At 39.9% G+C, this 14,918-nt stretch overlaps 1 protein-coding gene across 1 annotated transcript in view; it reads left to right on the plus strand.

Moving 5' to 3' along the window:
• The window catches only part of TPH2 (tryptophan hydroxylase 2), a 97,052-nt gene that overhangs the window by 43,553 nt on the left and 38,581 nt on the right, over positions 1-14,918 (plus strand). The window contains exon 8 of the mRNA XM_058309235.2: positions 9,975-10,101. Coding sequence (XP_058165218.1) covers positions 9,975-10,101 — 127 coding nt within the window. The remainder of the gene's footprint in view (positions 1-9,974; positions 10,102-14,918) is intronic.

The following is a 14,918-nucleotide window of genomic DNA, read 5'->3' on the forward strand; positions in this document are numbered from 1 at the left end:
ATAATGCCACTCTGTAAATATTCAAATTTATATTTGAAGTATTTTAAATATTACATTAAGGAGAAATCCTTTGAGATTAACAAATTCTGCCAAGCATTGGTGCAGGTCCTTAAGAGTGTTATGTGGATAGATGTATGGGTGGGTGTCTGATGTGGCTTGGTGTCCTCCCCATAAGAGAAGTTGGAGGCATCTTCCCCTCACTCCCTGGCCTGGCTTGGCCTGGTCTGGTCTCTGACATCAAGTTTCTGGCTCTCAGAGGGATACTTTGGATTTTCCCTCCCCATATGTCAGCTTTAGTTCATTTGGCTTGCCTTCCCTGGGTACTTCCTTCTAGGGGACTGTTTACTCTTCATAGTTTCCACAGACTCTTTTAATGTGTTTTGTGTAAGGTGGATGTTGGATGTTTACTGATTGACTTTGCATGTGAACATGTGTATGTAGTTTGCAGATTCGTCTTTGTTTCCTATGGTCAGTGGTACCTAAGATGTACAGAGGTCTTTAGTAGGAAAGATAGTATAATAATACCATATTTTCCTAGGGCTAAGCTTCACGCTTTCCTTACAAGTTACATGGACTGATTGAGATCTTGGTAACGAAGGAGGGTAGGGAAATAAGAGCCTGTTTTCTGAAGTTTTGTTCCTATATATGTAGAACAATCCTGTCGTTTCTTCTTCAATATAGGCCCAAACCATCCTGGTCCAGATTTCTAATGGAGACCAGAAGTAGCCAATTGCCTCATGCTTTAATATCAGGTGCCGTTTGAAACATGAAAAAATTTTGAGAGCACTGATTAACATCATTTATAGCATGCCCAACCACCCCTGCCCCCTCCTCCATCCCTGGCCTGCTAGGGGAAAAGCAACTGGAAATTTTAAGTAAAAATGTATATTCTTCAACATCATTCTTTGAGGTCAATCCAGTACAATATCTGTTGTTCCAGAAAAGCTATTGCCAGAGGAATAAAGCAATTTTGCACTGGAAATTCTTTTTTTTTTTTTTAATGTTTGAATGAAAACATTTAAAAATATTCATTCTATTTTATGTTTCAAATGTTGTGCTTACCATACTAGTACAAAAATATAGTTGGCACAGCATGGTATAAGCTTATTCAGTCAAGTAGTTCCCAGATTCAAGGCTGTGTTGGAATGATTTCTCATTCAGCACACACTAATGTGGACATATCTTCTTATGCGGTTTCCTGGTGGTGCCACTTTTCAAATCAAAGACCAAACTTTTACCATTAGGAAATAATTCATGATGCACTGACTAATATTGCAATATTTATTGCCATTATACAACTAAATGCATTTGCATTAAGGAAAATCTTTTTTTGTTCACAGTTGAACATTTAGGGGCAGTTAATGTTATTTTTAAATATATCTGTTTTAAAGTTTAAAAAAGGCTTTGCAGTCGGGTGATTTTTCTTATAATTGCCTTTCTGCTTCAATCTTACAAGAAAAATAAAAGTGAATTATTTCTGACAATGTTTTTCATCTGTTTCTAAGTAAAGTAAATGAATTTTATGCTTAGTCCTTGCTTATTAGGACAGAGTCCTCTCTAAAACTGGCGGACGATGTCATTTATATTCTTCTCTTGGGGCTTAGGCATTAATCCTCATTTGTTAAGTAATAATATCAGCAGGTAAAGACATAGGCTTCCAAATTTATAAGAAAGGTTGGCTGCTCTTCTCTTGACTGAACAGACGCTTCTCCCTAGGTCTCTAATGAGAAGAAAAATATGATCTTCTTTCCTTTCCCAACCTTTTCTCCTTGCTCCCATCTGAGAGATTCTGGGTCTGTGAACTTGTCTGACTTAAGCCCTGGACGTCATGGGTATTTTTAATATCAGGCTTTGCTGAAGTCAAGTCTGGGCAGAGTCTAACAGCAGAGCAGGGACGATAAGACAGAGATTTATAGAATTTAACCTTCATTCCAGGAGCTCTGTTTAGCTTAAACTTGTTCTTTCCCAAAGGACCCCCGAGCCTGGTGCCAAGCTGCCTGCCCAGCCGACTGGCTCCCTCTGCAACACTGTTAGCGTTTTTTGCTGTTCCGGATTGCAGAGCGGTGTTACTACCAGTGATTCTCAGAAAATGGCATGTTCTCAGAAAGCTGGTCCCATCTGGCCTCCCTTTCCTGCTTTTTAACCCACAGCTCATACTCCCATCTTAGCAACCATCTAAAGATCTTAGATCTTAGGAATCTCTTAGTTTGGGCTATATCCAGCACCAGTTAAGAATTTAAAGGCCCTAAGTCCTGAAAATATTATCATCCCTTCCATCCCCTAAAACAGATATGGATAATTTTAACAACAGCCACAGCAATTATAATATTTTTTTACTATTAATAGTAAATATGTATGTATTGACTCATGTGCCAGACAGTATTTTAAATGTTATGTATGGATTAACTCATTTAATGCTCTCAACAACACTTTGAGTTGTTATTATTTCAAGTTTAGAGATGAGGAAACTGAGGCACAGAGAAGTTAAGTGACTTACCCAAGGTCACAGAGATGCAATGTGGAGGAGCCAGGATTTGAACTTTGGGAGAATGTGAGCATCTATGGGCTTAAGCACTATCCTACTCTAAAGATTATATACTGAAGTTTAATAGCTCCTGTCTTTGTTTTCTAATGACAAATTTTGTATAAGATAGTAAAAGGTGGGACTTTCTTACTTTTATTTGGTGACCGTGCTTCGCCAGTACCCTGAGAAGGTACCCATTGGGTCGTCCAGCTCCCAGCTGCCCTGGCCAGTGGAAGCCCACCCTTGCCTCTGGTCTTCACAGGCCCACTGTAACCCTGCCCATTTAGCAGGAGTCAATATCTCCTATTTCAGGGCAGAAGAAGCGGATAGCACCTCACTATAGTCTAGTAATGCAGCCAGAAGGCTGCTGTGTTCACGTCATTGGGCAGAAGGACATAATGGATTGAATGCCAAGAAATCCAGGGCCCACTGTCGGCTCCGGGTGTGACTGTCGGCAAGCCATTTAACTTCCCTGTGTGAGGGATGATGAAATACTGCTCTGATCTTTGGAGAGAAAAAAGCTTTATGTAAATACCAAATATGTCCAACTCTTGCTTGGCATCTCCTAAATTCAGAGGAGGCTGATAAGCCTCATAAAATTCCAGCATGTTCTTAGTTACAAGGCCAAGTCCTAGACCTGGACTCTCGAGTTTTCAATCATAATATTATGTCTAGTTTTGTGAAGTGCCTAAAAGCAAAAATAACCCCTAAGACTTTTTACAGAGCTTTTTGTCTCTAGAGCTCCAAGTGCTCTAACAATAGACGGTCTATAAAACAGAAAAAAAAAAAAATCCTATATATTATTTAAAACCTGTGTATTTTGAAATCAAATTTTGCCTAAGTGCTGGCTGTAGCCCTGTTTTCCTTCTTTCAGGCTATCAGAAGTGACTGGGGATAAAGTTTCAGCTGCTGCTTTTCACTTTTTTTTTTTTTTTGGAGATTCAAAGCAGGATGCTTTTTTTTTTTTAACATCCCAGGTTTGCCTCCCTTGTGTGGTATCCATAACTGCAAAGCAAATTAGTACTTTTAAGCATCCACACCTGGATCAAAATTTGTATTCCCTCAGTGTGCTGCAGTTAGGGAGAAGTTCATTTATATACCTTCAGGCATGGAAGACTGAAATGACCTGGGAGATTTTTTTCAGGAATATTTGCATTTTAAATTTGCAAGTACAGAAGAATAAATCCAAAATGATTGAATTTTAGGGAAGGAAGAGGTAATGACTGCTAGACCTCTTTGCTACTCTGTAGAGAATTATTCTATTTACAGAAACTGTCACAAGAGAGAAGAGAAAATGGGTTTGATGTGCCCCACCATGTTCTGCTTGTTTGGGATCATTTCATTAGTCCCCACAAGGTGAAGCATTGTCACTGTTTTACAGACAGGAATTCCAAGGTTCAAAGAAGTCAGGTAATTTCCCTAAGGTCACTCAACTGGGAAAGAGCAGATCAAGATCTCGTCCAAAGTCATGATACTGGCACTGGAAATAAAGAATGAGCTACATCCCATTTACAAGGTCCCAGGTTCTATCCCTGGTACCTCCTAAAAATAAAACAAACAAACAAAAAACAACTCTTATTGAAGGGTGGATATAGCTCAGTGTTTGAGCTCCTGCTTCCCATGTATGAGGTCCCAGCTTCAATCTCTGGTACCTCCTAAATATGAGAGAGAGAGAGCGAGCTATTAATCATTATGTTATGCTGCCTCCTTAATATGTAGTGGAATTTGAGGAGGAAGAGATAGGGGTAAAAATCTCTTATTTCTTCGAGAAATAAGAAATATCTCAGAAATGATGGGGAACTAGAGACATACCACCAGAGTTTCCCTTGCAGCCTTTTTGTGGTACTTGTGAGGACTGGAAACTATTTTCTTTGCTGGAGCAGGAAAGTTAGTACTGGCTGTTTGCTCATTTATGGAACCTTGAGGTGAATTTTGCTAAGAGTTATTTTAGGACTATGGCTTACACACTTTTAAACTTCAATTCCTAACATAGTACTTGTTCCATAATAGGCACACAATAAATGCTTCTTGAACTAAATTTTGAAAAAAGAGAACTATAATAACTGCCTGCCTCAAAAGAATGCTAGTGAAGAAGAGTAACATCAGTGGACTTTCTTATGATTCCTGCAGGTGGGGGGAAGTAAAGAAGATTTCCTCCAGGGTGACATCCAGTTGCCTGGCTTAATAAAAAGAGGGCCACATATATATTTATCTCTATACTGTGATAGGAATCTAAGAGGGTGAGATCATAAGGGCTGCCTAAAATCTTATCTGGGCCAGATTTTACAGTATCCTATTTTAACTCTAAATGAAAGAAACTCTGTATTTATGACTCTGAAGTATGAACTGAAAAAAAAACCTCCCCCCCAAAAACTTGCTTCAATCCCAAATTAACTTCCATTATCATCTCCTTAGTGCAGTACAAACAAGCCAACTCATCCCCTGTAACGCATCCTGCATCCTGGTGTGTTATCCCAGATTACTTGCACTTACCCACCAAATGTTGTGTGAAAGCTGAAAAAAAAAGACCCTATTTTGGCTCCCAGTTCCATCCTCCTGCTTCTTTTCATCAGTGAAAGCTCTCCACCCCTCCCACTCATCTTCCTTTTCTTTTCTTTATGATTTAGTAAAGTGTTGGCTTCTGCGTCATTTAGAACAAACAAAACCTATAGAAAAAAGGTTTAAAAGACAGATGTGCTGATTTGGGATGGGAAGCAAATGTTGGATGCTTACTCACTGCCTCTTAAAGGCTTTAATTTACAGCAAAAATAAAAAGTTGTTCAACATGCAGCGTGAGGAGTTGGTTTTGAAAACTGATAAGAGGAGAAAAATGGCAGGCTTATTTTGAATTTGAACTTAACAACCAGGGCTCTTATTTCCCCACAGCAAAATGACCCAACTTTCTCAGAATGATTTAAGAATTCCCTGGAGACGTTTTGCCCAGTCCCTTTTGTAGTTGAATTTCCACAGGCTTTAGAATTCCCCTAACAGGGCTTATCAGAGAAGATTCCAATTTAGAGAGCAGAAGTTTAGCGTCTGATATCAGCCCTAGCTTCTTTTCCCCCAAAAGGAGACATGATATTTTTCAGTGTTAACAGTTTTGAAAGGTCCCACATTTCCAGTGAACAGAGAGCTTGGGTGAAAAGCTCTCTGAAAAGCATTATTCAGGTGAAAATGCATCAAAGGGATGTGAGTTAAAAAGAGAAGTTTGCCGATGTAGAGATTGGAGGCAACATGTACTGACAGGTGCAATTATAGCCAAATAATTGAATTTTTAAGGGTGATCTGGTGAGATAAAGCAATGGTGGTAGACTCACACAGGAAACCTGTTCATAATTACTCAGGGGTCCAACAGTGGATATTATGACCGATATTAGGACCTCAAACTACGTTACATGTAAGACATAGTAGCATTGGCATTTGCACTTTGTAAAATAGGGTATATAGCATGGTTTCAGCCCAACAGAACTTACTTGGTACAAAGGATTGAAAGAAGGCTCTGTGTCAGATTTGCATGCCTGGAAACTCTCTCAGCCTGTGGGAATGGTGACCAACTCAGCCTCCAAGTCCTGGAGAGACTGGATGCAGCATTGTCAACATGTGCACTCATAACCAAATAATTTAATCTTTTAAGAGAGACGTGGTGAGATAAGGCAATAGTTGTAGCCTCATAAAGACTAAAGAAACTATGAAGTTTTCAATGTTAATTAATTGCTTTTATTAGTAACATTAAAATGTTTTATTGCTCTTTGGCACAGTTTCTTTTCTAAACACTACAGAAACTAAACTACAGTATAGTTTCTTTTCTGTACACTTGCATTGGCCAAAGGCACTGGGAGAGAGAGCAATTTGGCATTTACTTCTGATTCCACCAAATTCATTAAAGATAATGACCTTGTTTCTGGTCTTGAAATAGAGGTGCTTCAAGCCTTGGCCCCGTGAGAAGTGAGGTTGTTGTCACACTGTACCTGTACTTTGTTCTGAGGATATCTAAGGGGTAGTTCTTTCTCAGGGACTTTACATGGAGATGGAGCTGAGGGCATACTTCTGCTAGTGAACATGATCAATTCTACTTGCAACAGGGCCAAAGAACCTAACACTGCATTCATAATTGTGTTCAACATCTTGCTTCAGAATTCCATTCTTAATGAACAATAGAACTTACTCTTCTGTGTTGTTTGATTTTTTTCTTTCAAATTTATAATCTCTTTATTCTCTGTGTGTAATTGCATTATCTCATCATCCTAATGCTAGTTAAAGTTCTTAAATTGGCTAGTGAGTTCTAGGCTTCTCATAATGATACCTTAACTTTAAATCCAGGTGATAGGTGATAACTTCTTTTTTTTTTTTTACTATGGGATATTGACTCCTAATGTCTTGGGATCTTTAGTATTTCCCTTCTCCTTTCCTTTTTAACTTCCAACTGCCACTTTACCTATAAGATGTTGGATTTCATTAGTGCCTGGGTAGATAGATAGAAGACTGCCTTCTGCATCAGCCTTCTTTGAGTATTTAACAAATTCAGAAATAAGCCCAGTGATGCGCCAAGAATCCACAGCCACTTACCACATGGTAGGAAAGCCGTGAGCTACCGTGTTCTCTTTTAACGTTAAGAAGTGCTTATCACAGGGCCTGGCCCACAGTAAGTATTCATAACATGTTGGACACTGTAGTTACTATTTTAGTTTCTGATAACTTGGTTTATTTGTACCCTGAGTTTGATGTCTGGTCTAATCTGGGATTCTTTCTGTCATATCTTTTGCCTGGATCAGTAGAAGCACTTTAGTACTTACATTATGGGATACAATGGGGCACTTCAAAATTTTCCATTGTGGGCCACATAATGGCCTTTTAAAAAACTCATCACAGTGGTAAATATATAAAGTCCACTGTCAGCAAAAATGTATTAGATTTGTAACTGAACCAAATGGACATGGCGACCTTATTAATTGCCTATTTGCCTTATGCTACCACTTTTAATGATTCTACAGTATCATGATGTAATTTTAGTGGCATTAAACTTGGGCACCTTAGAATTACATAATCATATTCAATTTTCTTTAAGTTCTAGTAGTTGAAGCCTGCTAAGTAGAGCTCTGTGCATCATCAATTATAACATTTCATTCTCAGCCCTGGCTATGTTTTGTGTTTTATATATATGGAGAGCTCTAAAACAGACACACACACATGCCCTGGTCTTTCTCCAGAGATTCTAATTAAATTTATCTTAGTTAGGGCCCAGACACTTTTTTAAAAAGGTTGCTCAATTGATTTGGGGGGTTCACATCCACTGAATTACCCCATGGTGGCAGAAAAAGTGACTTAGAATCTACTGATTACGTTTTACCTTGTGCTAACCACCTTGGCTAAATTTTCTCCCTTCAGCTTAAGCCGTGTCTCCTTCCCACTCCCCCTATTCTCATTTAGTCCACATCTGCAAGTTAATACAACAGAACAGTAAAACCATAGACTTGCAGTCAAAGAAATTAGATTTTAAGTCTTGTCTCTGTTCTCTTATTAACTGTGTGACCTTGGAAAAAAGATGATTAAATATACTGAATTTTCATTTTCCCATTTGTCAAATGTAAGTGGAGATTAAATTAGTGATATTATATGAAAACATTTCGTACAGTAAATAAGGACTCAGTATATGTTATCTTTCCTTCTTGCTTTTATTTTTTTCCTTTGTATTTAATTTCTTTCTTCTGAGGGTCTTAGATAACATTTATATTCCCCTTATGCTATAAAACCAGTGAATCTGATTCTCTGCCTTACGTAATGTGATCTGGAGAATAACCACCACGTGGTCTTTCCTACAAGTTCAGTTTATATGTAAAAGTGAAGCTATTGACACACTGTTGACAGGGGATGAGTTTGGAGTTACTTTCAGTATTCTGTCCACAACTTCTTACTTGGCTCCCCTTTCAACCTGATGTATTTATGAAATGGTTGGCCAAGGTCAGGGATGTGGTTTGAAATTTTGGGAACAAGGTTTACCATTTGGGTGATGCCCTGTGTTTTACATGGGTGTCATCCTGTGCTCTTGACTACCACTGCAACTGCTTCAACCATAGAGCCAATCCAAACTGCCACATACTCATCATAACGGCAGTGGCACCTGGCATTTATATTATAGTTCTTCTTTGAAGTGATGCACTCGGAGGAGCACCGGTAAAATCAGAAAACATCTTTCAGTTATTGCCTGGATAACTAGATTTTTTGGCAAGTAAATAAAACATTGCTGTACCTTGATCTACCCCAGAGAGTCATAGGGGAATTCTTCCAATATAGCTTGGTATCAGGGAATAGTTTGTGTTTCATGGCCATGAATGAGAAGCTTCTGCTTTGTTTTGTTGTCACACATACCAGTGCAGTGGCTGGGCATCCAGTTCCAGAGGGAAGCACAGGCAAATAAGAGAGGTTACGAGGTGCTATTATTATCTGCTAGTTCAGGCTGACCAGAGAGGAGGACTGGGAAGATCTTCCAACGCACAGACCTGTGTTAAAACAGTTACATTGTCTGTAGAGAAAGTCACTTTGATGATGACAACACAATCCTCTGCTTTTCCCATTGGTGAAGTAAAACATGGGATGCAGTGCAGGTTAAGGCTTAAGAGTTTAGAAGTCATGACAAACTATATTTAAATTTTGGCTTCATTACTTTCTAGAGCAAGAGTTGGAAAGTTTTTTCTGTAAAGGGACAGTTAGTAAATATTTTAGATTTTGTGGGCCATATATTTTGTTATATCTACTTAATTCTGTCATTGTAGCTTGAAAGCAGCCATAGACAATACCTGATTGAGCATATCTGTGTTTTAATAACCTTATTAAAATAGGCAGTGGGCCATATTTAGCTTTCAGGCTGTGGTTTGCTCATCCCTCATCTATAAGCTCTTGTACAATAAGTTATTCTCATTCTCTAAGGTTGCTTTGAGGATTAAATGAGATAATGCATATAATTAAATACTTACCATATGCTTGATATATGGTAAGGACTTGAAAATTTTAGTTGCTTTTATTATAATTTTCTTTAGGAGGTACTGAGGAAACACTCATACATGGAAACAGGTGCTCAACCACTGAGCTATATCCACTCCCCAATGAGAGTTGGGTTTTTTTCCCATTTGTCTTTTTGTTTTGTTTTTAGGAAGTATGAGAGATTGATGAACCTGGGACTTTGTACGCAGGGATCAGGTGCTCAGCCACTTGAGCTACATCTGCTCCCCTTGCTATTATTTTATTAAGAGTATATATCATATAATTTAAGATGCCATTGATTATAAGATGCATCTGGATTACAGAGATGTTAAAATACGGTAAAAGAATTTTAGAATTGATGAAATATGGTAACAGTAATTAATTATAGGTTACATTCAGGCTTTTATGATTTGTTCTACCAGTGGTAGTTTAAAAACTCTTTTATAATGTTCCTTTGTAATGTCCTTCTCAGAGACACGTGCCATGAACTCCTGGGACATGTTCCACTACTTGCGGATCCTAAATTTGCTCAATTTTCACAAGAAATAGGCCTGGCGTCTCTGGGAGCATCAGATGAAGATGTTCAGAAATTAGCCACAGTAAGTCCTTTACCCTATCAATGTAAAAGAATGTTTTATTTAAGTTCATTTGTAAGGTGAAGAAAGCTTCAGAGTTATCAACTGTGAATCATAATGCAAACACTTTGGGGAGAGTACAGTGATTTTACTGCTTCCTATGTTATGTTTTTCGAAGCTCCATGTGTTCTTGGCTATTTAATCACCAAGACATTTATATTTTATCTTTCTAGTTCAGGGGTTAGTTAAGGGGCTAGATAGTAAATATTTTAGGCTTGTGAGTCATTTCTGTTGCAACTACTCAGTTCAGCCATTGTAGTGTGAAAGGCTGTAGACAATCCATAAATAAGTGTGACTGTGTTCCAATAAAACTTTATTTACAAACACTGGTGGTGGACAGTATTGGCCTGTGGGCTGTAGTTTGGCCATTCCAGTCCACCATTTATTTCCTAGAAATATAAGTAATAGTCCCCCCCAGCGTGGGACATGACACCCGGGGATGAGCCTCCCTGGCAACGAGGGACCACTATCAACTACCAACTGATGATGCAACTGGAAAATGACCTTATACGGAAGGTTCAATGCGGATCAGCAGAATATCCATGTCTACATAAAATACCATGACTTTAAAATGCTGTTTGACCTAAAGTAAGGGGGAAATGGAAAGGAGAAATGAGTTTATATGGCTACGAGTTTCTAAAAAAGAGTCTGGAGGCTGGCAGAAGGATTGCCCTCATGCACAACTGAGCAGAGTCAGAGAGACAGATAAAGCAGATACAACCCCCAGATATTGGTTCCTTTGAGGGCTAAAGAGACCCATGGGAGTTATGGTCATGGCCGATGGGGTTAACTACCAGGGCAGATGGCCCCTCTTTGGAAATGGTGTTTATGTGTGATGAATCTGGACTCAGATGGGATCTCCCTTCATAAGACTTTCATGCTAATGTGCTGGAGGTGCAGTTAATGTTGGGGTTTAAGATATATTTAGGGGATTTGAATCTCTGGACTGACAATGTGATAGCCAGGTCCTGAGCCTCAACAGACTCCAGCACCTACAATCTGATCTATTGGACTTACCACACTCAGCTAAGATGGAGTTGAAGAAGGACAACCACCACACCATGGAGCCTAGAGTGATTACAACTGAAAATGGGAGGATTGCATCCAGCATCCATGTGGAATCTGAGCCTCCTCTTGACATAGAGGTGCAATGGACACAACCAATCCAATGTCCACATAGAAGAGGTGGCATTGGATTGGGAAAAGTGGACATGGTGGACGATGGGTATGGGGAAAGGCAGGAAGAGATGAGAGTGGAGGCGTCTTTGGGACATGGAGCTGCCCTGGATGGTGCTTCAGAGGTGATCACCGGACATTGTAAATCCTCACAGGGCCCACTGGATGGAATGGAGGAGAGTATGGGCCATGACGTGGACCATTATCTATGAGGTGCAGAGGTGCCCAAAGATGTACTTACCAAATCCAATGGATGTGTCATGATGATGGGAACGAGTGTTGTTGGGGGGGGGGGAGAGGGGGGGTGGGGGGGTGGGGTTGAATGGGACCTCACATATATATTTTTAATGTAATATTATTACAAAGTCAATAAAAAAAAAAAGAAAAAAAAAAAAGAAATATAAGTAATAGAAGAAGGTACAAATTTATGGTAAAGTAGATGTTGTACCTGGAACTATCTCTTTGATTAGTCAAGATGGTTATGGTCAGACATAGTTTGAGCCAGCAATAAGCAACTCAGGCTGAGCAATTATAATGAGTAAAAAGTCAGTTAAAACTATAATAGGTGTTATGCTCACTCACAGCAAAATTCTTCTCAAAACAAACAATATGAGAGGAAAGGCTTAAAGATGGGTGCTACCTTTAAGATGCAGAGGAGCTAGCCTTAGTAAGTACAAATGCCTTGCTATAGCCATATTTCAAGCCCAGGAACAGACTTAGCAAACTTACGTACCTACAGGGGCCATTCAGTCTAAATGAGCAAAGCCACAAGGGGAAGAAAAATGTTACCTTAAGTTGTATATATTTGACACAGATACACATTGTTGGCATATTATAATAGACCATAGGAATAGTCTTCACTTTTACCAAGAAATAATTTTTCCCCTATATTTCTTAGAACACACAATCCTTTCAGTATGTCTTCTGTTTCTCACTTCAGTAGATGTGGTAACTGAGAAACAGGTTCTATTAAAAAAGGAACAGCGGTGCAAAAGCTGTCTAAATAGCAACTGCCTCCTGGTGTCAGTATGGGCATCATTTGGGGCCAGGGGGCCTTTGGTGAACCCGCAAGAGCGTACGCCTCTTTTACAGCAGACGATGATGGCAAATGCAGGGCCTGTGCTGCCAGATCTTCAAGAGATGCTGGTAATCTAGATTTCTAAGCAAATTAATGATTTTAACATTTTGGCTCATTAAAAAAAAGTAACAGCCACCACTGTATGAGTTAAAGAAAATATGTTTACAGACTGAGTCTAGCTCTTGACTGCCAATTTATAACCTCTGCCCCAGGGAGTTATCCATTGCTGCATAACAAATTACCCAAAAAACTTAGTGGCTTAAATCGAGAAGCATTTATTATCTCATACTTTCTGTGGGTCAGGAATTCAGGAGCAACTTCACTGAGGGCTCTGGCTCACTCAGGATGTTGGCGGGGACTGCAGCTGCCTGAAAGCTTGGAGAATTGCTTCCAAGATGATGCCGTTATGCGGCTATTGGCAGGGGGCCGCAGTTCCTTGCCAGGTGGGCCTCTCCATAGGGCTGTTTGAGTGTCCTCATGAGATGGCCATTAGCTTCCTCCAGAACAAGTAATGAGAGAGAGAGAGAGCAGGGGGGAAGCTGGGCTGCCTTTTGTGACTTGCTCTTATACTGTTCACTTTGATCATGTTCTATTCATTAGAAGGGACTCACTAAGTCCAGCCCCCGTTCAAAGGGAGGGGAATGATGCTGCATCTTTTGGAGATAGGGGTGTCAGAGAATTTGTGGACATATTTTAAAGCCATTACTCCATGTGTTCTGTTAGCTAGGTCTCAAACCTTGGCCTTGGCTTTAAACCTCAGGTTGGGGAAACTTTTCCATGCCTTTCAGATTTCCCTTGAAGTCTTCTGGTTTCAGTTTTTGGCCTCCTATGGTTCATATTCTTGATCAGGGATAAATGTGTTGCTTATTTGGATGACCCTGAATGGCCACAGTTTGGGATTCAACTCTGCCAGGCTCTGTGTGGAACTGACCCTGTGTGTGTGTTTGCATATATGTTTGTGTGTGCCCAAAAAGAGGAAGAGAAGGAACAAGGTAGGAGTTTATTGATTGGAATATAGGTGAATCCTACTGAATGCTCCTATTATTTTCTTAAAAACAATGACAAAGCAGTTTCATTGTATCTTATTTTTACACTCCAACAAATGGTTAATTAATTCCGTCATTCAAATTGACGTTTACAAAGAATGTGACATGGTTGTCATTGTTCAGAAATTTATCATCTCTCCATATAAAACTAAGATTTTCAGAGGAGGTAAAGTTTGTGCTGAGTCTTGAAAGATGGGAGGAAGTCAGCCAGTGGAGGAGCGGGACGGGAGAGTGAGGGAGATAGATTCTGTCAGAATAAAACATCTCTCTGGTTTGGTGGGGAAGTGTCAGCAGGGAATGCCTGGCTCCCCAGTCTGGTGGGCCAGCCGGAAGCCAAGGATGGCCTTTTGTATTCGTTTTCTTTTGTTCCTGTAACAAATTACCACAAACACAGTGGCTTGAAACAAAACAAATTATACAACCTTACAGTTCTGTCGGTGAGATGTCTGACATGGGCTCCCTCAGGTAATTAATGTCAAGGTGGTGCCTGTGCTCCTTCTGGAGGCTCTAGGGGAGAATCTCTTTCCCAGCCTTTCGCGGTCCAAGGCGCGTGGCCTCCTTCTGCCTTCTCGAAAGCCAGGAACATTGCTTCTCTCTGACTTTCTTCTGTTCTCACATCTCTCTTTCACTGGGCTGTAGCTGGGAAAGGGTCTTCACTCTTAAGGACTCATGATTCGATCGGGCCCACCTGAATAACTCAGGATATTCTCCTCTTTCAAGGTCCATACCCTCAGGGACTTCTGCAAAGTCCCTTTTGCCATGTAGCCAGTAAGTCACCATCTTCACAAGTTCTGGGGATTAGGGTGTGGACATCTCTGGGGGGCCTTTATTCAGCCTACCGCACTTTTGTTTCTGTTTTAACAATCACAAGAAAGAAACTAGTAGTTGTATCTTGCAACCTATTTTTCTAGGGCCTGCAAATTTTTAGGATGAGTAAGTGTTCTTTGGGAGCATACATTCCTTAGCATGGCATCAGTACCCTTGGCCTTGGACTGCCCTCTCTCCAATGGCTAAAAACACTCCCATCTGTGAGAGATCATTAGGACATTAATCATGTTCTCTCTCTCTCACTCTCTTTTCATTGTCCTTTTCTTGACTCTACCTGCTTTTCAGCAAAAGCCAATTCAAGTCAATAGAAATTCTCTAAGTGGATAAGGAATCCTAGGTACCATGAGTTAGAGGCAGGTAAAATACAAAGGAACTCTTTCTTGCTTTAAGGCACTCTCAATCTAGTACACAAAAATACAGAAAAACCAGTCTAAGTATCATTTTCAATTGGTATACAGAAGCAGATATATGGGAGGAGTGAATCTTCCATATGTGTGTGAGTGAACTCTGAGTTCAGTGTTGGAATCTGGGATGCAGAATCAGGAGCAGGGAGCCAGCAGAGAGGTGTTTTTATATATAGGAAATAATTGGTGACAAACAAGGGAGGATAAAGTATCCACCAAAGAAGCCAACCCAACTGGGAAGCTTGCAGT

The sequence above is a fragment of the Dasypus novemcinctus genome, chromosome 12 (genome assembly GCF_030445035.2).
Source record: "Dasypus novemcinctus isolate mDasNov1 chromosome 12, mDasNov1.1.hap2, whole genome shotgun sequence".
Taxonomy (NCBI): Eukaryota; Metazoa; Chordata; class Mammalia; order Cingulata; family Dasypodidae; genus Dasypus; species Dasypus novemcinctus.